Raw genomic sequence first — 21,065 nt, forward strand, 5'->3', positions numbered from 1 at the left:
GATCCTGTGGCTGATCCACCCACACCCAAGACAGAAACGTCCGTTTGGGAGCGCGAGCCGTAACTTTCCATTCAACAAACGTGCTCACAATTCGGCCCATCAGCACAAAACAACGTGGATGATATGTGGGCACGAAGGATCCTACCCGTACGATCGGTGAAGATAATAGGTGCTACCACTCGAGCGGCACGATGGGTAATGGAATTGCCAATTAATGGTATTAATGCAGAAAGGAAAGTGCAAAATAAAGCGATGTTGTTGGTAGTTGTTGCAAGGTTCAGAGGTTTCAGAGTCGCATTGTATTCCAATAGAGGCTGGTCACTTGCCTATCGCATTGTGTATCTCAGTGTGATGACAGTTAAGAACGGGTTGCCGCTTGACATTAGGGCTCAATCGCATGCTGACGCGTAGCGTAACATCGAGCCGACGTCGGTTTCCATATGTCCACGAGAACGGCTTCTCGGTCATCAGCTGTATTGTAGCGGAGTTAGCCGAATGTATTGTGTCGGTTTGATTTGACATGCGCAAAATGACTTCTTGACTCTGAGTGTAGGCAGGTGACCAGCCCCTCTTTAACGGGAAGCTCTGAGTAGTGCCCCCGGTGGGCGGGACCCAACATCGTGTTCGGCATTTCCCCGGTTGATGACCCCTTTGCCTGCGAGCAGTGGAGAGACACCACAAAAAGTAGGGAAAGAATTAGTATGACGATGGCAAACTTGAGCCGCTTTTCCTTTCCACGTGCACTTGGCACCCTTCTTTCCTTACTCTCTGCGCAGATCACCCAGGCATGTACATTGATCCCTCCAGATCCAGCCGTTGGTATTACATACGGAGTCTACTTCGAGATCCCTGGGGAAACTGTACTGTGGGTCCTGCCTGTCGAGCCAGAGTTGGCAGTGGCATGGGCACGACTGACTCTCAGCTCCTTTCAACCATATCTTGTATGGGCGCTTCGCTGTTCCTCGAACTGATGACATACATTGGTGCAGCTACCCGCCTCGATCGAGCTCTGGAGTCAGGACACTGGTGCTAATGACAAGATATTGAACTCTTATCCCGTCGGTCCAAATCCTATCGGCTGGTGCGTTGATCGTGCTTCCTGTTATCTTTCCCGCTGATGCTTGGAGCGTAATGTCTGGCTCGTGTGCTTTATCAGGGCCATTTCCAACGTTGAATTCATATATTTAACTGTGTACTTTGTTCTGAGAGACTATCACGGACAGAAGGCGACAAGTCCTACATATGTAATCCAGGTCTGTGAGATGCATCTCCGCCGTTTGTTCACCTCTTCGTGCCGTTATCTGACAAACTATCTTTTTCTTCCCCTAGCCGGGTCCACAGATTGGGGATTCACTTTCCGCTTCTCCCTCGGCTTTGTCGGTTAGTATCTTGTCCTCCAACCCTTGGTAGAGTTGGGCCGGTGTATTGGACGCTTTGCCCATTAGCGGATCTCTGCAATCTCGGAGAGCATCGCTTCAGCCTCGTCCAAGGTCAGTTCTAAACCCACTTTGACAAAAAGTTCGATATGGCTTATGCCTCATGCCTTCGATCTCCCATTGCGCCCTGCATAGTCCAAAGGTGGTTCGACCACCAGGACCACAAATGGATTGCGTCCATCCACTTCTCCCTTCCCCTTCAACACAGGCTCCTCATCCACCAGTAGCCCCACCAGTCTACCCCTAGGTGCCACCTCTAATCATACACTAGCTATAGTGCCCAGTGCTACCATAGGAGCCGTCGCACTTGTTGCGTTAATGGCTCTCGTCTATTGGCTTGGAACGAGGAGCAAGGACTCGGACCGTCCACCACCATATACCACGAGGGAGGGACAAGGGGCGCCAGCGGAAGCATCAAACATACCAAACACAACTCCATGAGCACATTCAACATGTCTACAAACTCTTATGGGTTCGTTCGCAGTGCTTCCGTCCATGCTGGGCGATTATATACACTCTCGGGTTTACTTGGGGCCAATATGTTCTGTAGTTTAATGGAGGTACGGGATTAAATAAAGCTTGTGTACCGCGGGACTCTCGCTCGGATACTGATCTATTTTTCTATTATCTTTATTTATACAAGACATTTGTCCGCTGCACGCATCGACCGTCATTTTGCGTCCGCCGCACGCACTCATCTTGTATACTGGTCATCTGCGCATCCTAGTCATGCCTGCCTAGCGTTTCGCATAAACCACTGCCTAAGCCACTATCTTCGCCTTGGTCTTGCCGTCGGGGAAGGTGCTCATTACCTTCGGATACTTCGGTAAGATATATGGTGTGTTCTCGTTTCGCCTGGCGGACTGCCCCATTTTCTGCTTATCTTTCTCTTGGATTCCGTGTTGTATATACTTCATCCTTGCCTTCTACGGCTCTTGTTCAAATGTTGAGCGTCACCCAATCCTAATTTCCTTTCCCTTCTCATATTTTTGTCCGAATGTTCTGTCTGGATTTCTTATCGCTCCGGTTTTCCGTTGTACCTTCGTACCCCTGTGGCATTGCGCACAATTCTAGAAGTCCTGCATATCTACTGAGGCTGTCTACACGCTACCACCGGGGAAGTACACTTCGTAGTGGAAATGATACCTGTAAGCGTTCTCTCATCATGAGTTGTGCTCTTTGCTCTTTGGGATGTGCTTGTTTGGCTTCCTGACTCATCACATCATAATTTGTAGATGAAAACAATGGATTAGTCTCGTTCCTCTCCCATCCAAGTTTGCGAACGGTGATCTTTCTGCCTATCTCTTCTTTTGATTGCTAATGCTGTTAATTAATTTTTCATAAGGTACTCTCGCTGACGTTTGCTGCTCGTGCATAGGACTTACTTCTTTACGTGCCACGCGTTCATATTTCGAACTAACGTTCGGACATTTTGTCTGATGACGTGACGGGCTGCTATTGTCTCAGTCTGAACGGCAATTTAATCGGGTGTCCAAAATGCCTTGATCCAGCGGACCCCCAGAGTCGATCACGACCGACTGGTGCGGCCATCGATGGGGCCCGGGGCGACAACCAATATGGTACATATCGTAGTCTGGTAATGGTATAGCTGGTCAAGGGACAAAACGGGTGTTTCTCCCGAATCGTTGGGCCGTTCGCATACCAGCGCAGATTGCTGCCGGGGCCCGTGAGTCACGCAAGCCGAGAAGTGAGGTGGTATGCCGGAACCTCTCCTCATTAACGATTGCAATGCTTCTGTAGATGAAGGTGTGTTCCAGACCACTGGAAGGCATATACTCCTCTAGGGAGTGCAAACAGACATAGGCATTGCATGAACGTAGCGGGATAATGATTTGATAAGGAAAGATAACATGCAAGCTACTACAACATAAGATGACAATAGGGTCACATAAGGTGCCTAGATCCAGATCCGCTGGAAAATCCCAAGATTTGCATTTCTACGGGTATGACTACAATCCAAGGCCAAGGTGAAGATGCAGTTCCATCCAACGGGTAAGGATACACCACAAGGCAGCTGCCTCGAACTGGTGTTGAGTTGAAGTCAACATTCGAAGGCCCACCACCGACTTTAAAGCTGGGCCGCGGCACGCTATTCTCGCTCAGGAGTCTGCATCAGACTCCATGTTCCCCGCTGCACTCCGCGCACTCGCATCCTGCCGTTCGTCCTCACTTGCTCCGTCCAGCTCCATGCCGTCACCTTTATCGTCAAATGGATAAGGCTTGGTCTTGAGCTCCTGTTTAGGACTCATGGTCACAAAAGGAGCATAGACACTTGTTTCTCCACTAAGTTCAAGACGAGGCGCCGGAGGCGTATTAGAGGCAGAAGAAGCGGGACTCCTGGACCTCTTTGCCTTTCTCTTGGAAGGATATGCAGAGAATCGGGCGGAAGATTCAGGCATTCGGGTTGGAGCGGGAGGAGGTATGTTTGGAGGCGTCCCCGGTAGTCTCTCGTCGCGAACGTTTGAGATAGGCGGCACTGAGACTGGCAAAGCTGCAAAAGGGATATTGTGATTCACCGCACTTCTGGCTTGGGCTTCAGTCACAGCTTTGGATTTTTCCTCCGGCCACCGCACGCGTGGAAAAGGGGGGCTGGAGGTGGGCGATAAGAGCTTCCCAAAGTGCTTCAATTCATTCGGATGTGGGTCGCCTGTGGGGGGAGGAGTTCGGTTCCTGCTTCGAGGCCGCGTCCCAGAACTAGAGGCCCTAGCGTGGCTATTACCTGGGTGTTTGTCCTCCGCAAAATTGATGACACGAGGTAGAGGCAACCAATTGGGTGGGTGAGGTTCTTGGTCCGGAGATGGGAGCAAGATGGCTCTAAAAGGAGGCAAACGGTAGCCTGTTTCGTTACTAGGACCAGGGGGTGGGCCGGATGGGTCCAGTGGAAGAAGTCGTGGATCAGGATACATGGGCAACGGCGAGATAACGTATTTAGGCTGTTTCTTGGGTGGAACCAAGATACGCCGACGAGCCTGGGGCATTGGTGGCGATCAGAATGTGTATCCCTCTGGAAAAAATTGCTACGATGCTTACGTTGATCATCCAATTCGATACTTGGACCATATTTAACTTCGTCTGCTCACACAACATTCGTTTTTCCTCTTCATCAGGGTATGGATGTGACTTGTGGGCCATCAGCCACCCCTTCAGTATATCTTTGACCTCCTTGGGGAGTTTTCTACTGTGTGCAGTCGGTTGGTCAGAGACAACACTGCCCTTGCTTGGCACAGGCATGACGACTGCTGGAGCCGTTTGAGAGCTGGCTGAGCGACGTGTGTCTTCTTTCACCTCAGGTATTGATATGCTCATCTGGGGTGAGGGAGGCTTAGTGTAACTGTGTATCGTCAACGGGGGAATTGCAGCCGGAATCGGAGACGGATTGGCAGGTGGATGGGGCAACGATGGCGGCGCAGGCGCAGGCGCAGGCGTAGACGTAGGTGTGACGGATGGAGATAAGGCATTTCGCGATTTAGGGGCGGTGGAAGGTGGGCGAGGTATCTCAGGACTCAATGGAATGGGTGAACCCGAGTCTTGGTTAGTGCGTTGAGCACGGCGAAGCTGTGGCAAACGAGCCCGTCGAACCGGGTCCGAAGATGGTCCCATCGAAGGATACGGCGATGCAATAGTGTTGAAAGGGGGGAGGCGGGGCGCAGTCGACTCTGGAGGCGAGATGGTCCGCGCTCCGCCCGCGAACCTGGGTGGTGGCGATGAGGGCATAAGTGGTGGAGGTGCCTCTGAAATTGGAATGGGTTCAGACGCTGTCCCGGCAAATGTGTCAAAGAACTGCTGCCTTTTCTTGGGAGGAATAAGGATACGTCGTCGAGCCTACGAGCAGCAGATCAGTATGGTTGAGCTGAAGTTTGCAAGTTCCCATGCCGAACGCACGTTGATCATCCAATTTGATATTTGGTTCATGGTTAAGCCTGTCTTTTCACAAAGCATCTTCTTTTCCGTCTCGTCAGGATATGGGTGTTGCTTGTGTTCCATTAACCAAGCCTTTAGGGTCTGAGTCACCTCTTTGGGTAGCTCTCGTCGCTTCTTTGGTGTTGAAGGCAGTCTTGTGTCATCTCCAGTCGTAAATCCATCAGATGCATGCAGTGGAGCCCCAGTGGTGTCAACGAATGTGATCTGGGTGGTTACTCGGCTAGGGCCGGGTGCCGAAACATTCGCGACACGAGTGATAGTTGTGTCATTTTGTGGAGCAGCACTAAGTCGTCGTCTTTTCCGGCGCTGGAGACCAGGAGGAAGCCTGTCGCTCTCATCGCTGGATGAGGAGACTCCAGATTCTGAGTTGAGTCATCGTGAAACAGTGAGTAAACTTTCCGGTAGGGCGTTGCGCGCACTCGTTACCTGTATTCTGGCCTGTGAGGTATGTAATGGGTGGACTTCCGGGTAGTTCGGACGCCTCTGTGCTGACAGATGCGGAAAAACTTGCCCGAGCAGTGGGTAAAGATGACGTTGCACTCGTTCCGGCTTGCGACGACATCCTCTGCGCATGCCCTCTCACCGATTCCTACACCAAGCGATGGCCTTGACTCAGCGATCGACAGTATCAGCAGTTACCCTAAAACCAATACAGAGAAAATGAAAGAGCCAGCCTCGAGAACTCGAGGCCAACGTCAGGTGAAGGGTTTGGGGTAAAAACACCCCTATGAGGGGATGTGCAGCGAGTTTTACTCGAAAAAAACAGTAGCAGGGCCAAGCGAGATCGTCGCTTCCGACGGGAGGGGAAGTATGCTACTGAAGCAAGATGGGAGAGAGGTTGTGCACTCTGTTTGATGATGCTGACAGTATGTGACACTGACAGCTTGAAGCATTAATTTCATGACGATATTGTATTCACGTGATTCTGCCAAGTTAGGCGGAGCAGGTCAGACGCGGATCTTAAACTCCTAGGACGTTGTGGGTGGCGCCTGGAGTGGGCGTATTTTGCCGTCGACTGAACTTCACACAATGGACATGACTCTATGAAGCATTATCACAGATGAATAGCCGCCTGGCGTCAACAAGTGTGACCATAAGTATCATGTGACAACGGAGACCCTGGAACAATCATGTCATCTTCTGACAGAAAGCCTCAATTCTTTCAAGTTTTTCGTGATGATGCCTACCGGGCTCAGCTAGAGGTGTGTTCGAGTCACTTCCCTTGGCGCTATGGCCTTATTGTCTCTGGGGCCGAAGTCCGGGATGATTACCCAAAGTGACATCGACGTCATGTTCGACATCGAGAGACGTGTCGGCATGTGCAAGGTAAGACATGAAGGTGATCTTGCCGAGCAAGCGGTCTCCAGTTCCGACAATCGCCTCCCAGAATATTGGGCTATACGGCGGAGCAAGTTTAACTGCGGCTTATGGACGTTTTTACCGTAAACCACCGTGGTCTGTCTGGCGCACCCTCGGTTACTCCACCCTTGCTTCCATGGTCGGCCTGGGGGCTTCATCCATGATCGCCGTACGAGTACTGTTCAAGGGGATCAATCGTCTGGAGAACAAAGATCGATTCAATGCGGCCATCCGAGCGATGAAGGAGGACCGATTCCAGAATCCCAAAGGCGGTTCTTATCAGCCCCAATCATCGGCCGAAAATGATGGCTCAACCCTGGATGATTCAAATGGGCTTCATGGGGCGGCGCACATGATCTTCCCCCCAATGAGGAAGGATTGAGAACACCACTGGTGAGTCGAACGAGAGCTGCTTTTCTTGGAAGAACTCACAGCGCATTCCCTTTTTAAGGTACCGGAACTCAGCCTGAAGAAGGGACACGATGGGCGAACATACGAGCGGCTCGAGGCACTGCGAAACACAGCACATGGGACGCTATTCGCGAAAGGAGTATGAAGTCCAACATGCCCCCACCAAATAGCACTTCACCCGGCGCTTCAAAAACTAATGCACCTAGTCTTCCCAGTAGCATGAATAGAGACTCAAATACAGAAGTCTCGGAGCGAGAAAAGTTTGATGCTTTATTGGATGCCGAACGTAACTTTGGCCAGGATCAAGATGCGTGGAAGGAGTCACGCTGGCCGTAACTTGGACTTGGAGCGCGCATTTGGTTGTAAATTTTCTTTTGACACCCGTTTCCCACTCGCACCAGAATGGGGCATTGGACATTCGTAAGCAATACAACGCAACATGTATTTAGTTAGGCAGGAGCCTCTATGACTTGGATGGATGGATGGATGTATTCATTTTAAAGTACGTAACCGTGCCTATCGGCATATGCCGTACTATAGTGACTCGGGTGAAAAAAGTTTGGAGAACATAAGGATGTGAAGAAAGGAATTTGTGTGACCTAGGAAGTATGAGACATCGAGTAATCAATGGTGTGAAGGAGAATAAAGTGAGATGAAGCAATAACACATAAAGGGCATGCGACCCTGCACTGAGATTGAACAACGGGTGAGGGAGAATGGAGGTGGAAGAGTTGTATAGAGCCAAAGAAAAGGACACGCGACCCCAGTGTTGGGTCGCATGTTTTGCTGCTGTGTGCCTATGGTTAAGTCAATGTTTGAGTGCGCGGTTCTTGCGGGTGGGTGAGGTGGAGGGTGCTTTCACGGGTTTATGTCACGGTAGGCTGGTGAATGTTCCAGTGGCAGCGAAAGGCGATGGGTGTTGGTGGCATCTTGCTCATGCTTGTTGAATAAAGGCATGCGGCAGATAGGCCTTTGGTAGAAGGGGTAGTGGAGAGAAATGAAAGTGTTGGGGTGACGGCAGGACTTGAACCTGCATTCCTTGCAGTCAACTTTTTGTCGGCATATGGGGCTATCGTTGGCGCTACCACTATCGCGCCTCGTCACTAAGAGGTAGTGGAGAGAAAGATGAATCGGAAGGGTGTTGGGGTGATGGCAGGACTTGAACCTGCACTCCTCCGGCCTGCCCATGGACTTATGGAGGCTACCATTGGCGCTACCACTATTGCACCTCACCAACCCAAAAGGTAGTGGAGAAGAGAAAAAGAAGGAAGGGTTGGGGTGACGGTGGGACTTGAACCACAGTCCTCTGGCCAGTCCCGTCTGGGCTTACGGAGGTCACCATTGGCGTTGCCACTATCGCGCTCGTCATCCCAAAAGGTAGTGGTGAGAAGAAAAGGAAGGGTTGGCTTGACGGCGGGACATGCACCCGCGCTCTTGCATCTCTCCAGCCAGTGCGGCTCTGGGCTTACGGGTTGCGGTTGATTGGCATTACCACGGTGGCCACGTCATCCTCCTTCAGATGTTAGAGGCCTAATTAGTTTTAAACAGGGGCACCGCGTGAAGGTTTAGGCCGTGCCGGGTGTTCGCTGTGGTAGCAGAACTCCCCCTCGACTGACATCCATCGTCGAGGCCCAGCCTCTATGACTTCGTAACATTGTCTGTTGCAGGCTGTGTCACCTGATCTCCAAGAGTTGAGTGACGAGCGTTCGTCTATGCTACGCTTTGTCCCTTCCTTTCAGAGGCAACTACGGAATCGATTAGTTGCCAATTCTCAACGCGCGTTGTTTATCTCCTGCACGCGTCCTGCTCCACTCAGACGGCCCCTCAGAAGCCCCGTACCATCCCGCAGGGGCATTCTCACCTCCGCAACGACTATGCCACGGTCTCAAAACGAAATGAAGACGTCATTGGGATCGTTCGATCTTTTGCAACGCATCAAAGTAGATAATTCTGAAGTGGTTATATCAAGATGGCAAAGTCGTGAGAGTGGATTGACCGTTGTCCATGTTGATTATGACGGTCAGCCACTCTCCCATAGGGGTCTGATCTGGCTTGATCTGATGAACCCATTGTGCTGTTAGCTCCAATCGTGAAAGGATATTTTGTCGTTCCTACAGAAAGTGAGTGTCACCACACCAAGCATCCCCGCTGTCCCATTAACGCGTTCCGTGCAGTCTTCAACGACAGTGGCTGCCCGCACACCTTAGAGCATTTAGTTTTCCTTGGGTCTGAGAAATACCCATATAAAGGAGTCCTAGACAATCTGGCGAATCGAGCATTTGCAGCCGGTACAAATGCATGGACAGATACGGACCACACAGCCTACACCATCGAAACAGCGGGGGAGCAAGGATTCCTCCAGCTGCTCCCCGTATTTGTGGATCACATATTGTACCCCACACTCGCCGATAGTGGGTTTGTGACTGAGGTGCATCACATCAACCACAAGGGCGAGGATGCTGGAGTTGTTTATAGTGAGATGCAGGGCCGAGAAAACACACCGGGGGACCTCGCAGCTTTGCGGCAACAGCGCTTATTTTACCCCTCCGGGAGTGCGTACCGGAGCGAGACTGGCGGTTTGATGGAGGCTCTCAGGAAGCTGACGATTGACGAGAGTATGTCGATTATTTTTTAAGTTCGGATCAATCCTGAATATCCCCTCGGAATTGCGTAGTTCGAAACTATCATGCTTCATATTATGTGCCGCATAATTTATGCCTAATTGTTTCCGGAAAACTCTCGACGGAAGCTCTCCTTGGTACTGTTCATCGGGAAGTGGAGCCGAGAATCAAGGCGCACAACCAGGCAAATGGGCCCCGTCCTGCTGGATGGAAGCGTCCCTTCATGGAAACCCCCAGCATCCAAGTCGCCAAGATGCCGGAGACTTTGAAGGATGTAGTAGAATTTCCAGAAAGCGACGAATCAATCGGTGAACTGCAATTAAGTTTTGTAGGACCAACGGTGCACGAGCACGGTGACCATAGAGTGAGAATCCCCCCTTGTTCTCATTTCTGTGATTGGCTGATTTGGTGCCCTCAGTATCTGATGGACAAAGCCATCGATGTCCTAGGGGTCTATTTGACCGAATCGGCTGTTGCACCTCTAACGAAGCAGTTCGTTGAAATCGAATCCCCCTTATGCACATACATCTCTTTTTATGAGAGTGCTAAGGCGTCCTTTACCACGCTTGACGTCCATTTTGGTGCTGTCCCGACTGAAGAACTCGATCTGTTGGCTGGAAAGTTTAAGTCTGCTCTTGAATGCATCGTCAGGGATGGCTTTGATATGAACCGTATTCGTCTTGTTCTGAAGAAGGAACGGCTGAGGGTTGTATCTCCGATTTTGAAATGCCTTTTGCACTGCTTACTTGTAATTTCCAGGTATCAAGTTCGCTAGAATCAAGCGGGGGCGACTACTTCACAAACTCGATAATTAACGGTAAGAACCAATGGCTGCAAATGTAATGTCCCCGTAACCCTGCTTTCAGACTTCTTGTACGGGGACGCAAATGGCCAAGACTTGGGACCCTTGGTCGCTGAGTTTGGCCGCTTAAAGCATCTGTCAGAGTGGACCAACCAAGATTGGGTGAATGTATTAGAAAAGTGAGCAGGGGTGAGCATTGCAATGTGATCAATACCCTCAACCATCTGTTTCAGATTTTATATCAAGAACAACCCCGTTGTGATCCAGTCAAAACCATCGGCGAAACTTCAAGAGATTTTAGAAGCGACAGAGAAGGCGAGAGTCCAAAAGCAGCGAGAAAAGCTTGGTCCTGTTGGCCTGGAGAAATTGAAGAAAATCTTGGAGGACGCGAAGACGGAGCATGATCGACCAATCCCTTCTGAGGTCCTTACCAGCTTCCCTGTTCCGGACGTCAGCACTATTTCCTGGATACCAGTTGACAGTGCACGCAACGAATCAGGGAAGGTCACCTCGCGTGGCAGGCCGCCAAACGCCGCTTCGACTAGTGTAGAAGATTACTTGACTAAAGATCCTGCGTCTGTACCATATTTCATCCAGTTCGATCATGTCAAAGTTCGTAGCTTCATTCGAGCCGATTTTTCGGCTATGGCTGATTCGTATTTTGCATAGTCCCATTTCATTACTGTATCGGCATATTTATCCACTGCTAAAGTTCCCCCCCAACTGAAACCGTAAGTCCGGCTCGGCAGCGAGGCCTTCAACTTGCTGACCATTTTTCATCACCAGGTACATATCCGCTTACCTTTCATCTTTTTTCATGCTTCCCATTATTCGTTCGGACGGTACTCGGGTTTCGCATGAGGAAGTTGTCCGACAATTAGAGGATGACACAGTTTCCTACGGTATATCGCTCGGCTATGAGGGATACTTCCAAGAGTTGGTTCGATGTTCGATTAAGCTGGAGACGTCTCAGTATTCGACTGGAATTGCATGGTTGCGTGACCTGCTCTTCTGCTCTGAGTATGATGTTGAAAGGTCCGTTTGCTTGCACCGTTCAGTGCCTTGACATCATATGCGTTTCAGATTAACGGTTATAGCTGCGAAGTTACAGCAAAACCTTCCGGAGATGAAACGAGACGGAAACACTGTTGTTGGCTCCGTATACGGACAGCTTCTTTTTGACGAAACATCAACCTTGCAAGCAAGCGCCTTGTTGGCACAGCTTGATTTCTCACCCAAATTGTCGCAACTCCTCAAAACGGATCCCAAGAGGGTAGTGCAAGATCTTCAAGAGCTCAGGAGTTATTGTAGGACGACCCATCCTCCTGAACCCTTCGCTCCTGCTGACTGAGACACCCAGTAACTGATCCATCCGCCCTGAGATTCTCAGTTGCCGGAAATGTGTTGGCTTTGGAAAAGCCGCGTTCTGCATGGATGCAATATTTCAAAGAGTTACCCGTCTGTATTTTTGCTTCTCCTTTCTGGGAACGGTTCGCTAAGTAGCCTTCCAGAATGTCGTGCTGGAACCCGTCCCCTGGGCATCGCAAAATTTAAGCGACATAGGAAAAAAACCGGTGCGGCAGGTACGGTCCGCTGAAGTCACAGTCAGATCATGAGAACTCAGCCTCGTCTTGTTTAGGGTATAGTCGTTTCGTTGGCGACTATTGAGTCAAGTTTCGCCCTGCACACCACAAAGTCGATATCAGGCTTCGGTCACCCAGAACATCCCGCTCTGCGGCTTGCCTGTGAAGTGCTCGATGGAGCGGAGAGCTACCTTTGGGTGGGTAAACAGCATTTGAAATGATATCATGATGCTCTAATACTCTCCTGCTCGCTAGAAATTCATCCGTGGTTCCGGCTTAGCCTATGGTGCTAACCTATCACTCGATTCAGAGGCCGGCTTACTATCACTGCAGTTATACAGAGTGAGTTTGTCCTATCTGATCGAAATCCTGTTTAACATTTGTACCTACAGTGTCCGAACAGTTTCCAGGCCTTTGAGGAGGCTGCTAAGGTCGTCAAAGGGCTTGCGGATGGCTCGGTACTGTACATCGGACCTTCCTCATGTCAGGTGCTGAGTTTGACTGTCACAGGTGGCAATAGAAGATACGACCATAGATGCTGCTAAGAGCAGTATTGCCTATGACATCGCTCAATCTCTCAGCACCCCTAAAAAAGCTACTACTTCATCGTTCGTTAACCAAGTTCTTCGTGATGTGCCGCAAGACTTTGGACAACTGTTCTTACAACAGATCCGGGTGCGACACCTCAGACTAGATCAGGTTTACCAAGTTGACGCGCATTGCTTAGGGGGTAACAAAAGAGGAGGTGCAAGAATCAATCAGGAAATACATCCTACCGTTGTTTGACGCTTCCTCGTCCGTGGCCGTGGTCGTCAGTGCACCAAGTAAAGCTGGAGAGATCAAAGACAGTCTTACAGCACTCGGATATGAAGTTGAAGCAAGAACTTTAGATGTACGACAAGAAGATCTAGATGCTATGGAGGTGGACGAGAGCGGGAGCGAGATCGATAGCGACAGTGAAAATGGGAGTGACAGCAATGACGGCATGGAACCGCACCGTTAGTGTTTATGGCATGGCCGCAGTAACATGCTCGGGGTTACGTATGACGCTATGAGAGGCCTCTGTCAGCTTTCCAATTCTCCACCCACTGAACCATGCGAGCAACATTGCTTTCGACGTCCTCCGGCTCTTCACTCTGTAAAACGACCACAATTTCTTCTGCATAAGATTCCCGAGCTTCCTCGAGTACGGTGCACATTATTTCGCATTCGTTGTTCTCTTGAATCTTTTTCAGTGGATAGTTCCTGTATGACTTGATAAATGCGAAGGATGTTGAGTCTGGTGTGCGAGATTTACCGTCTCTCCAAACGTTTCCATAGCAGGCCATGGTCACATTGAAGCACAACAACGAGATCGATCCACCGTTCTGGGTATACATCGCAAGTATGCCAGTCAAGAATGAGGCCACCTTCTTGCGCCAGCGGCTCAAGCTCATCGATGACCTGCGAACCGTCCTTCTTCCCATAACAAAAGCGCAAGGATACAAATGGTCACCCACCTTATCGTCGTCAACCATGTATGTCTGCCATTCCTCATCATATCCTTCATATAGCCCTTTCTGCTTTATCAGCTCAGCGACATTGATATGCTGCAATAGTCCGGAGCATGCTTCAACTAAAGCCTGTGCATGGGTTGACTTGCCGGTTCCCGGAGTCCCAGTCACGACAATATTTGGTTTTTGACGTTCCTCGATTTCCATGACGCTCAGGTGGCAGTGCAATTCTTGCACCTGACTGTTCCCAAATTTCCCCCACATGGATGTCCTCGACCATTGGAATGCAACAACAGATGAGGAGCTGACCACTGAGCTTGTCGAGGAGTACTTTGCTCAGCCCTTGGATGGGTTGTATCTTGCTTCCTCTGCGGTCGATCGATTGGCAAAGGATCCCAAGCTTCAACGACTAATCCTCAATGCTGGACTGAAAAACACAGAGTCTGCAGTGGAGAAGGGGAAGAATTTGCTCGGCACAACCCTGCTCCTCTCTGAAGTTGATGCAGGGAAAGACAATGATCGTGGGGAAGGCACCTCCTCCCCTCAACCGCCTTCGATACGGGTCAATGACGAACATCTCATTCGGCTCCTCTCACTTCGCTACATACTCCTCCAACGCCTTCTTCTCCTCGACACATACAACTGCCTAGAGTCTAGCCCGTCATGGAACTGCAATCCTCGCAGGGCGAGGACGCGGATGTTGCAGATGACGACTTTGACCCATGGGGTGATGGCAAAATTGACGTGTCAGACACAACCCCTTTCATCCCACCTCCTTTGTCATTACCCGACTTCCTGCTACATGGTGCTCTTTGGGGCGCTCTTCAGCTTGCCAGAGATTGCCACTTCGAAGTTCTGCAACTGCTTGTGGACAAACACTCCAATGACCTTTTCCCGTACCGTTTTGCCATTCTCGATGCCATTCCATTACATGCACACCCGATGAGGTATCTATCACTCTTTCCTTCAGTAAACGTTGTAAATGGAGAGGAGCAACGGCAAAGCCGACGTTCACCACGAGAACAAGACTGGGTAGAATCCGAGGATGGGAAAAGCTTATATTTTTTGGCACTGCCACAAGACCTTTCAGATTATATCCACCTGCCTACCTTTGGGTTGCACTCACAGCCCAGCTCGCTAACGCATAACCAGCTTCAGAACTGGTATAAAGCACGCATTGCGCAAATTGAAGCCGAGGCAGGCTTAACGGATATTGCACTGGAACTCGCACAAGTCGCCGCATCGCTTGGAGTGTCTGGACTAGAACATCTCGGGGAAGAACTCAGCCTCCTATCGCGGCTGATCTACGACGCTCCTAGAGCCCAGGAACAGAATCTTGTGGATGCAGCGCAATGGTCATTAAGTCGGTGGCAGTCATCAGACACACAGACAATAATCCAGGGCTACTTGAAATCTTCTACCACGGAAACAATTTCAGACGATATACGGCGTCTGGTCATACCATATCTATACGTTCTTGAATCTCGTCTGGAACGCGCAGGCCGTCCAGACGCTAACCTTCATACGCACTTGCTGTACGACTACATATTATCCGCTCCTCTCGAATTCTGTTTATCCATTTTTGATGCGTCAAAACCTGTCAATCCATCATCAACGCGAATCATACGAAATGACGAAGATCTAGCCCGGCTGGCGCTAGCTCGACTGTATAGCAGCGATGAACTCGATCAGTGGTCAATCATGTCAAACATATTTGAATGCCTTCCGGAATGGCCCACTGCTGCAGAACACCAACATGATGGCGATGCGGAGGCAGAGACTACGCTCGCATCCCTCACAGAGTTCGTACAACCATCCACAACACGATCAAATGTTGCTCCTCCCCAGGATTTGTTCGCGTTCTTTAAACCTCTACTTTCTACCGCCTTGTCCCATGCCCTTGACATACTTGATGTTCATCTGGAGTGTGGCGAAATTTTGGCACGTTGGGGTGTCGCTGCCCCTCTGTTCTGGTTTCTTCAGAGCGCACGAGATGAAAGACAGCAGCGAGCATGGGCGACACGGATGGCCAGAAGGCCATCTTTTGGGACTTATGGAGACGGAAATGGAAAAGGATTGGAAGACGAAAAGGGTTATGCGAGGCTGCTCCATGACATGGTTAAACTGGTAGGATCTACCACTTCTCTGGCAAGGGGCGCTTTCCGTCTCCTTGGACGCTTGGAAGTAACCAAAATTTTCTTCGCTGGCGTCCTGGGTACCGGAAGTAAGTGAGGACTAGTTGTGCTGTAGCTTGTCCCTGACGCTAGGTCCCACGAAGGGTTTGACATTGCAAAGAAACTCTTGAGCAACTCACAGGTGAAGAAGTTGGGCCCACAGACCATTGAGGAGCTCTGTTTAGCTGCTTCACGGGAGTTTTACGACAATGCGGAGAGTGGAAATCTACACTCGGGTGATATGAAACTGGCGTACGACTGGTAGGTCATGAGCGAGCCCATATTCTACTCTGGACTTATATCATCTCAACAAATTAGCTTGTCCGTACCCCCTCTTACGGATGCCATTCAGGCAGAACGCAGCTTCATCGAAGCCACAAGCAAAATATATTCATTCCGCGTGACGTCTCGTCCTGGGATACTCATCACCCCTATTGAAATTCGACTCATCAAGGACCGACTTACTCTCGTTGCCCGCGTTTTGTCTGAAAACGAAGGGGCGTACAAGTATCCTGATGTCATTCTCGATCTCGTCTATAAGCTTGGTTACCCGAAGAATGATGCCGTGAGCGAGGTCAAGGTTTATGCAATGCTCTCTGACTCCGCACTACAGGCGGAGGATTTTGAAAACGCTGCTGCCACAACGGAGAGGATGGTTGCGCTCCTAAATCAAAGACAACGTTTGTCTCCATCCTCGTTTGCAAACAGTTCCTCCACCAATGAATCCCCCGTGGACGAAGCTAGGGAAGTCTGCTGGCATTCATGTTATCAGCTTGGTCGTCAGTCCGAATACAAAGATGCGCAGAGAAAGATGCGACTCCTCGGACACGCTCTCCAGCTGTGCCCGTCTGAGAACACATTGGACATTCTAACTGTATGGCGCAGGTTAGAAGATGATACAATGGGAAAATTCCAAGAGGATCGAGAGAAGGATGGTAGAGGTTCTCGAGGTGTGAATGGCCTAGATCGGGGTAGTCGTTCCGGCGCCTTGGCTACTGGTTCCCTGCGTGCCCAATTGTCAGAATACGCGGCGTCTGCAGCACGGCCCCGATTGCTTGATCAAGGGGCTGATGCTGCTGCTATTGCTGCAAAGACGTTTAATCGTGTAGCTGCTAATTTCCCACTGTCACTGCGCGGTATGAGGAACAGGAATTCCGAGGACGATGGTACGCCAAGGTCAGGAAGTCCAGATGTAGGGAGCCAAGCGAGACAGGCAATCTCACGGGGATGGGTTGGTTGATTGGGGACACAGATTAAACAGCTTCAGTTCCACACAGAGGAGTATCACCGATTTTATTTCTTATGGTTCATTATGTCTTGATCATTTACTTTCATGAACATGACCTTTCAGCGTACATGGTACTGCCATAATCATGAGGATATTGATTCTGGTTCCTGCGACAAGACCTTCTTCACTGCATCGAGAAGTAAAGCGTGTTCTGTCTTATGCATGCGTTCCTCCAAGGCCGCAATGTCGTCCTCAGGGAGTATCTCCACTTCACGCACCAATATAGGTGCTCCCCGGTCCACTTCCTTGACAACGTAGTGAACCATCACTCCCGTTCCTTTTATATCTCCTTTTTGGTACGCTTCAAAGGCTCGTTGGATCGCATTAGCGCCGTCGAAAGCGCCGGGGAGGGCAGGGTGCAGATTAATTATCGGGATGGGCGTTGATATGCGCTTGTCCGTCTCGTACTCGCGTACACCGCTGATGACGTCGAGGAATTCTTCGCTGAGTACGTGCATAAATCCCGCAAGCACAATTAAATCTATCTTTGAGTCCGGAAACCCTGTAATTATCCGTCGGGCCACCTCAAGGTCGTAGTCGATCCGTGTCCGTTGCGCATCAGCTTTAAGGAACGGTTGAAGCGCGAGTGTGTCTGTAGGGATGGGTGGGGACGCAGATTGTGCTCGGGTAAGGCCATATGCAGCTTTCCGATTTGAAAAGACGAATTTGACCTCTGCATCCGGAATCCGTCCAGACGAACAGGCGTCTATGATTGCCTGGAGATTGGTGCCTAATCAGTTGGAGGAAGTCATGAAAGTGTTCTGGAGGGGTTGGATAGAATTATTGAGCACACCAGATCCCGAGATGAGCACTGCAATCGACTTCATTGATGGTGGGAGGAGCTTTCCGATCGGATTTGAAGATGCTCGATTCCCACGCTCATAATGTTATGCTTATCGTTTCGGATTTTGTTCTCCGAGGTTTTTGTCAACAGTATGTACTTGCAATATCGAGTGGTCAGCTATTGGGTCCCTCTCCTGGAGTTGAGCAACCAGAGTCGACCAGAAAGAATGGGTCACTCGATCGCCCACGTTCGTCACGAGTGCCTCCATTCTTCCCCGCGTCCCAATATTCGTGTCGATGGGAAATATCTTCGGTGTTTCTGAGCCCAACGCGTCTGCTGGCAGATCCCTACAATGGGGTGCATGATACTAAGATTATCCGTATTCTGTGCAGACCTCCCTATGTAATTCATCAAACTACACCGTTAAAATATCGGGGAAAGTTAGGCGAGCAGGAACCCTGTCCGCCCTCAAATCGGCAAAAAATAAAAATAAAAATGGCAAAAAGGAGTCACTTTGCGCTAGCGCGGTATTCACGTACTGAGTTCTCAATGGGGAAAGCGCAGCACTTCCTGTCAACATGAGCTAGGCACCTTCCCGACAAGATCAAGATGGCAGATTTTTTGGGCTGTCCAAAGACTGAGGTCTCGTCACGATGCAAGACCCATCCCTGTTTGATCCGCATGGGCAACCGCGCTCACGACGCACACTGCGCCGGCACAACTGACAACCAGTCCCACGGCCTCCGGGAATTGCCGGAGGCTGCCAATCAATTGTTTTGAAATCCAAGATCTTCGCGTGAGGTTGGTCTGGGTCGTGCTAGCACTACAGCATTCTGATTGACCTTGTATTGCCTAGTTGGTCAGCAATACACCCAGCCGCAATCAACTCAGGGCTTCTCCCCGGCAATCCTCAAAGTTTTCCGGCTGCGTAACTCCGGCCTTGCAATGTATTGGACACCGAACCCCATCTCTCCGCACTGTGGGATGGAGTTGTATATTTGACCGACTTTCGGTAGACATTGAGAAGTCGTACATCAATCATCATCATCTTGTTGTATGGCTAGAAAGAATTGTGGTCTGGCCATCCATATTAGAGGATGGATTGCTAAAGAGCCAGTTCATACGCAACATGATCCGGCCTTACGCTTCCGGCCCCTTAATGTACGGTCAATAACGACCTCTACATCAAATGAGGCTCGAGAAGGGCTTCGAGCCTCCAGCCGCGTTGTGTGTCATGCCTTCCCCCCTTAATAATCTGGCGCGTTTACCTAATGGCTCTCCAAAGGCCAAGGGACCACCTATATTTACTTGGCCCACTCTGCGTTGTCTTGATCCCCACCTCCATTTCCATCTCAACAAACAGCCAGGATACCGAGATCGACGTTTACACAATGATCAGCAGCCAGCAACTCGATGCTTCAAATCGATCTTTTCCTATTCTTCCCTCTGAGCTATGGCTCGTCATCTTCACACATGCTACTTCTTTGGAGCATTTCTTAGGCTCGCGATGGAGCAATGGCTACATCGATTCAATTGACGGTGCAAATCATGATGAGGATGCTACTGCTAGATCATTCAATGAATCCTTGGTAAGACCATTTTTCGGTCTTGTGGTGGGATTTTGTGACTTACTAGATGTTCCAGAAAGTCAAAAAAGCTGTCTCACTTGTATGCCGCGACTGGAATCGTCTAGGATCTCGCCTTATCTACAAACACTTATACATCAGCGACCTCGGTCGTCTCCGCCCCCTCGTCTACATGTTGGAGTGTTCGCGGGAGAAAGCGCGTTCTGACAGTTCCACAGTCGATATGGGCAGGTGGATCACTCACGTCATGTTTCTTGCCGCGGATAATACTGGAAGGAAGTCGACAAGAGACAGTTCCTTGGCAGTATCATCATCCCCGAAAAGAATCACGGAGTATGTTCGAAGGCTTGTGGCCTGCTGTCCGCGATTGGAAGTATTCGTGGATTGTACTCCATATGGCATGGATGACAGACCTAAATCAGTAATCGCCTCCCTTGGCGCTGCTGCTGGACCTTATCCAGCGGACCAAAGTCATCTACGATCATTGGAATGGAGGCATAGTGGCCCTACTCTGAATGACCTTTGTAGAAACCATCGGATTACGGACTCGCTTGAAACGCTTAGGTGTCGTACATTTTACGAGTCTGAGTCACGCCTCGAAGGCCATCATTCAGATTTGGGCCCACGTCAGTTTCCGGTCCTCTCTTTCGCAAACCTCACTTCCCTTGATTTCTGGATCTCCCGCACAAACTACGCTCACATATGTCTCATGGCCAACTCAACCTTGCCCTCACTCACTCACTTCACGCTTCGCACCTCAAATACGACGGGCGCTCTTCTTTCATTCGAAGCTTACGATGCGCTGGAAGCTTTCTTTGATAGGCACGGTCACAAGCTCCGTTCCCTTGAACTGCGTGTCTGGCCAGGCGATGAGCACAACCTTGCGGTATCGATTACAGGAGAAGCCATCGCAACTGCCATCGACCCTTCTACAATCTTGTCTCAATGTCCTAGTTTATCGGATTTGGTACTTTCTGCAGCATGGTTCGCCCCTCATCCATCGCCCTCAGATCCCTTCCACGGCGACGGAATATCACCCTGTCACCTTTTCGATCTCGCAGCACACCAGCCTCCAACGTATTGGCTGATAGATACAAGGGCTATCGCTAGAACTCACGAAGTGCCGTGCTTATCATGTAACCGTCCTTCCCTCGCGGACTCCCTCACTCAACCAAAAGGCCGGTCCCCCTCCTCTATCCAATGGATCATTAGCGAACCATTGGGGACTCTGGGGCGACCAATGTCCCGTCGACACTGTACGATCGATCGGCACCTCCGGATGATCCTTCACGGATTCAAACCCATCGATTCAACGACGAAGATGAACATGTCCAACGACTCCACCGCTTAAAAACGATATTCATAGCGACGACTCCGACAAAAAACGATTCCCGAGCTTGAAATCGATCCATCTGCTTGACAGTCGCCCATGCATGTTCAGGATGGAAAATGAATGTCCCTCAAGTGGGCGATCATGTCGCCACACTCCGCAGGAAATGCGTGTCGAAACGGCGTTTTGGAGTACGTGGGCTACGCGATGCGAGGAGCGAGAGGTGGCTCTCCTCGATCGACACGGGAGGAGAGTG

General features: G+C 50.3%; 10 protein-coding genes across 10 annotated transcripts; 6 read left to right on the forward strand and 4 right to left on the reverse strand.

The window, feature by feature from the left end:
• The first annotated feature begins 504 nt into the window (after positions 1–504).
• On the forward strand, positions 505–1,629 carry EI90DRAFT_2655174 (uncharacterized protein). The gene is made up of 3 exons (XM_039053409.1): positions 505–941; positions 990–1,081; positions 1,157–1,629. Exons 1-3 carry the CDS (start codon positions 702–704, stop codon positions 1,383–1,385), a joined length of 561 nt encoding a protein of 186 aa, XP_038919934.1. The 5' UTR covers positions 505–701; the 3' UTR covers positions 1,386–1,629.
• A 2,837-nt stretch (positions 1,630–4,466) lies between these two features.
• On the reverse strand, positions 4,467–4,631 carry EI90DRAFT_2897810 (uncharacterized protein; the record flags this gene model as incomplete). Its single annotated transcript, XM_039054024.1, has 1 exon — positions 4,467–4,631. A coding segment is annotated over one exon (165 nt), but the record flags the coding sequence as incomplete, so codon positions are not given.
• A 702-nt stretch (positions 4,632–5,333) lies between these two features.
• Positions 5,334–5,495, reverse strand: EI90DRAFT_2898723 (uncharacterized protein; the record flags this gene model as incomplete). Its single annotated transcript, XM_039054030.1, has 1 exon — positions 5,334–5,495. A coding segment is annotated over one exon (162 nt), but the record flags the coding sequence as incomplete, so codon positions are not given.
• A 1,113-nt stretch (positions 5,496–6,608) lies between these two features.
• Positions 6,609–7,699, forward strand: EI90DRAFT_3287070 (uncharacterized protein; the record flags this gene model as incomplete). Its single annotated transcript, XM_039067038.1, has 3 exons — positions 6,609–6,704; positions 6,766–7,009; positions 7,189–7,699. 3 exons carry the CDS (start codon positions 6,609–6,611, stop codon positions 7,482–7,484), a joined length of 636 nt encoding a protein of 211 aa, XP_038919937.1. The 3' UTR covers positions 7,485–7,699.
• A 977-nt stretch (positions 7,700–8,676) lies between these two features.
• EI90DRAFT_3279719 (Metalloenzyme, LuxS/M16 peptidase-like protein) lies at positions 8,677–13,398 on the forward strand. The gene is made up of 18 exons (XM_039066699.1): positions 8,677–9,167; positions 9,230–9,268; positions 9,323–9,763; positions 9,823–10,133; positions 10,188–10,475; positions 10,529–10,586; positions 10,636–10,750; positions 10,805–11,183; positions 11,241–11,302; positions 11,358–11,606; positions 11,655–11,878; positions 11,932–12,029; positions 12,083–12,154; positions 12,211–12,351; positions 12,410–12,496; positions 12,547–12,612; positions 12,665–12,829; positions 12,882–13,398. The coding sequence occupies exons 1-18, from the start codon at positions 8,861–8,863 to the stop codon at positions 13,155–13,157; spliced, it is 3,378 nt and encodes a 1,125-aa protein (XP_038919938.1). The 5' UTR covers positions 8,677–8,860; the 3' UTR covers positions 13,158–13,398.
• EI90DRAFT_3144499 (P-loop containing nucleoside triphosphate hydrolase protein) lies at positions 13,204–13,854 on the reverse strand (the record flags this gene model as incomplete). Its single annotated transcript, XM_039065152.1, has 3 exons — positions 13,204–13,399; positions 13,452–13,597; positions 13,654–13,854. The coding sequence occupies 3 exons, from the start codon at positions 13,852–13,854 to the stop codon at positions 13,204–13,206; spliced, it is 543 nt and encodes a 180-aa protein (XP_038919939.1).
• A 456-nt stretch (positions 13,855–14,310) lies between these two features.
• EI90DRAFT_2910408 (uncharacterized protein) lies at positions 14,311–17,061 on the forward strand (the record flags this gene model as incomplete). The annotated part of the gene is made up of 3 exons (XM_039054398.1): positions 14,311–15,871; positions 15,926–16,082; positions 16,140–17,061. The coding sequence occupies 3 exons, from the start codon at positions 14,311–14,313 to the stop codon at positions 17,059–17,061; spliced, it is 2,640 nt and encodes an 879-aa protein (XP_038919940.1).
• Positions 17,062–17,192: 131 nt separating this feature from the next.
• EI90DRAFT_3144501 (formyl transferase) lies at positions 17,193–17,936 on the reverse strand (the record flags this gene model as incomplete). Its single annotated transcript, XM_039065153.1, has 2 exons — positions 17,193–17,839; positions 17,903–17,936. The coding sequence occupies 2 exons, from the start codon at positions 17,934–17,936 to the stop codon at positions 17,193–17,195; spliced, it is 681 nt and encodes a 226-aa protein (XP_038919941.1).
• On the forward strand, positions 17,754–18,629 carry EI90DRAFT_2654946 (uncharacterized protein). Its single transcript, XM_039053408.1, has one exon. It carries the CDS (start codon positions 17,939–17,941, stop codon positions 18,473–18,475), a length of 537 nt encoding a protein of 178 aa, XP_038919942.1. The 5' UTR covers positions 17,754–17,938; the 3' UTR covers positions 18,476–18,629.
• Positions 18,630–19,164: 535 nt separating this feature from the next.
• On the forward strand, positions 19,165–20,830 carry EI90DRAFT_3118919 (uncharacterized protein; the record flags this gene model as incomplete). The annotated part of the gene is made up of 2 exons (XM_039063154.1): positions 19,165–19,482; positions 19,538–20,830. The coding sequence occupies 2 exons, from the start codon at positions 19,165–19,167 to the stop codon at positions 20,828–20,830; spliced, it is 1,611 nt and encodes a 536-aa protein (XP_038919943.1).
• Between the last annotated feature and the right edge of the window lie 235 nt (positions 20,831–21,065).

This window comes from Cantharellus anzutake, assembly GCF_015039405.1.
Source record: "Cantharellus anzutake strain C23 chromosome Unknown EI90scaffold_9, whole genome shotgun sequence".
NCBI lineage: Eukaryota > Fungi > Basidiomycota > Agaricomycetes > Cantharellales > Hydnaceae > Cantharellus > Cantharellus anzutake.

What these genes read in the sequence shown, in the direction of transcription:
- EI90DRAFT_2655174 (XM_039053409.1), top strand. Translation starts at nt 702, where the DNA reads ATGACGATGGCAAACTTGAGCCGCTTTTCCTTTCCACGTGCACTTGGC. An exon ending in GCTCCTTTCAACCATATCTT is followed by an intron (nt 942 to 989) that starts GTATGGGCGCTT and finishes ACATTGGTGCAG; the next exon opens with CTACCCGCCTCGATCGAGCT. An exon ending in GGTCCAAATCCTATCGGCTG is followed by an intron (nt 1,082 to 1,156) that starts GTGCGTTGATCG and finishes GTGCTTTATCAG; the next exon opens with GGCCATTTCCAACGTTGAAT.
- EI90DRAFT_3279719 (XM_039066699.1), top strand. Translation starts at nt 8,861, where the DNA reads ATGCTACGCTTTGTCCCTTCCTTTCAGAGGCAACTACGGAATCGATTA. An exon ending in TGGGTGAATGTATTAGAAAA is followed by an intron (nt 10,751 to 10,804) that starts GTGAGCAGGGGT and finishes CATCTGTTTCAG; the next exon opens with ATTTTATATCAAGAACAACC. An exon ending in GAGCGGAGAGCTACCTTTGG is followed by an intron (nt 12,352 to 12,409) that starts GTGGGTAAACAG and finishes CCTGCTCGCTAG; the next exon opens with AAATTCATCCGTGGTTCCGG.
- EI90DRAFT_2654946 (XM_039053408.1), top strand. Translation starts at nt 17,939, where the DNA reads ATGGTGGGAGGAGCTTTCCGATCGGATTTGAAGATGCTCGATTCCCAC.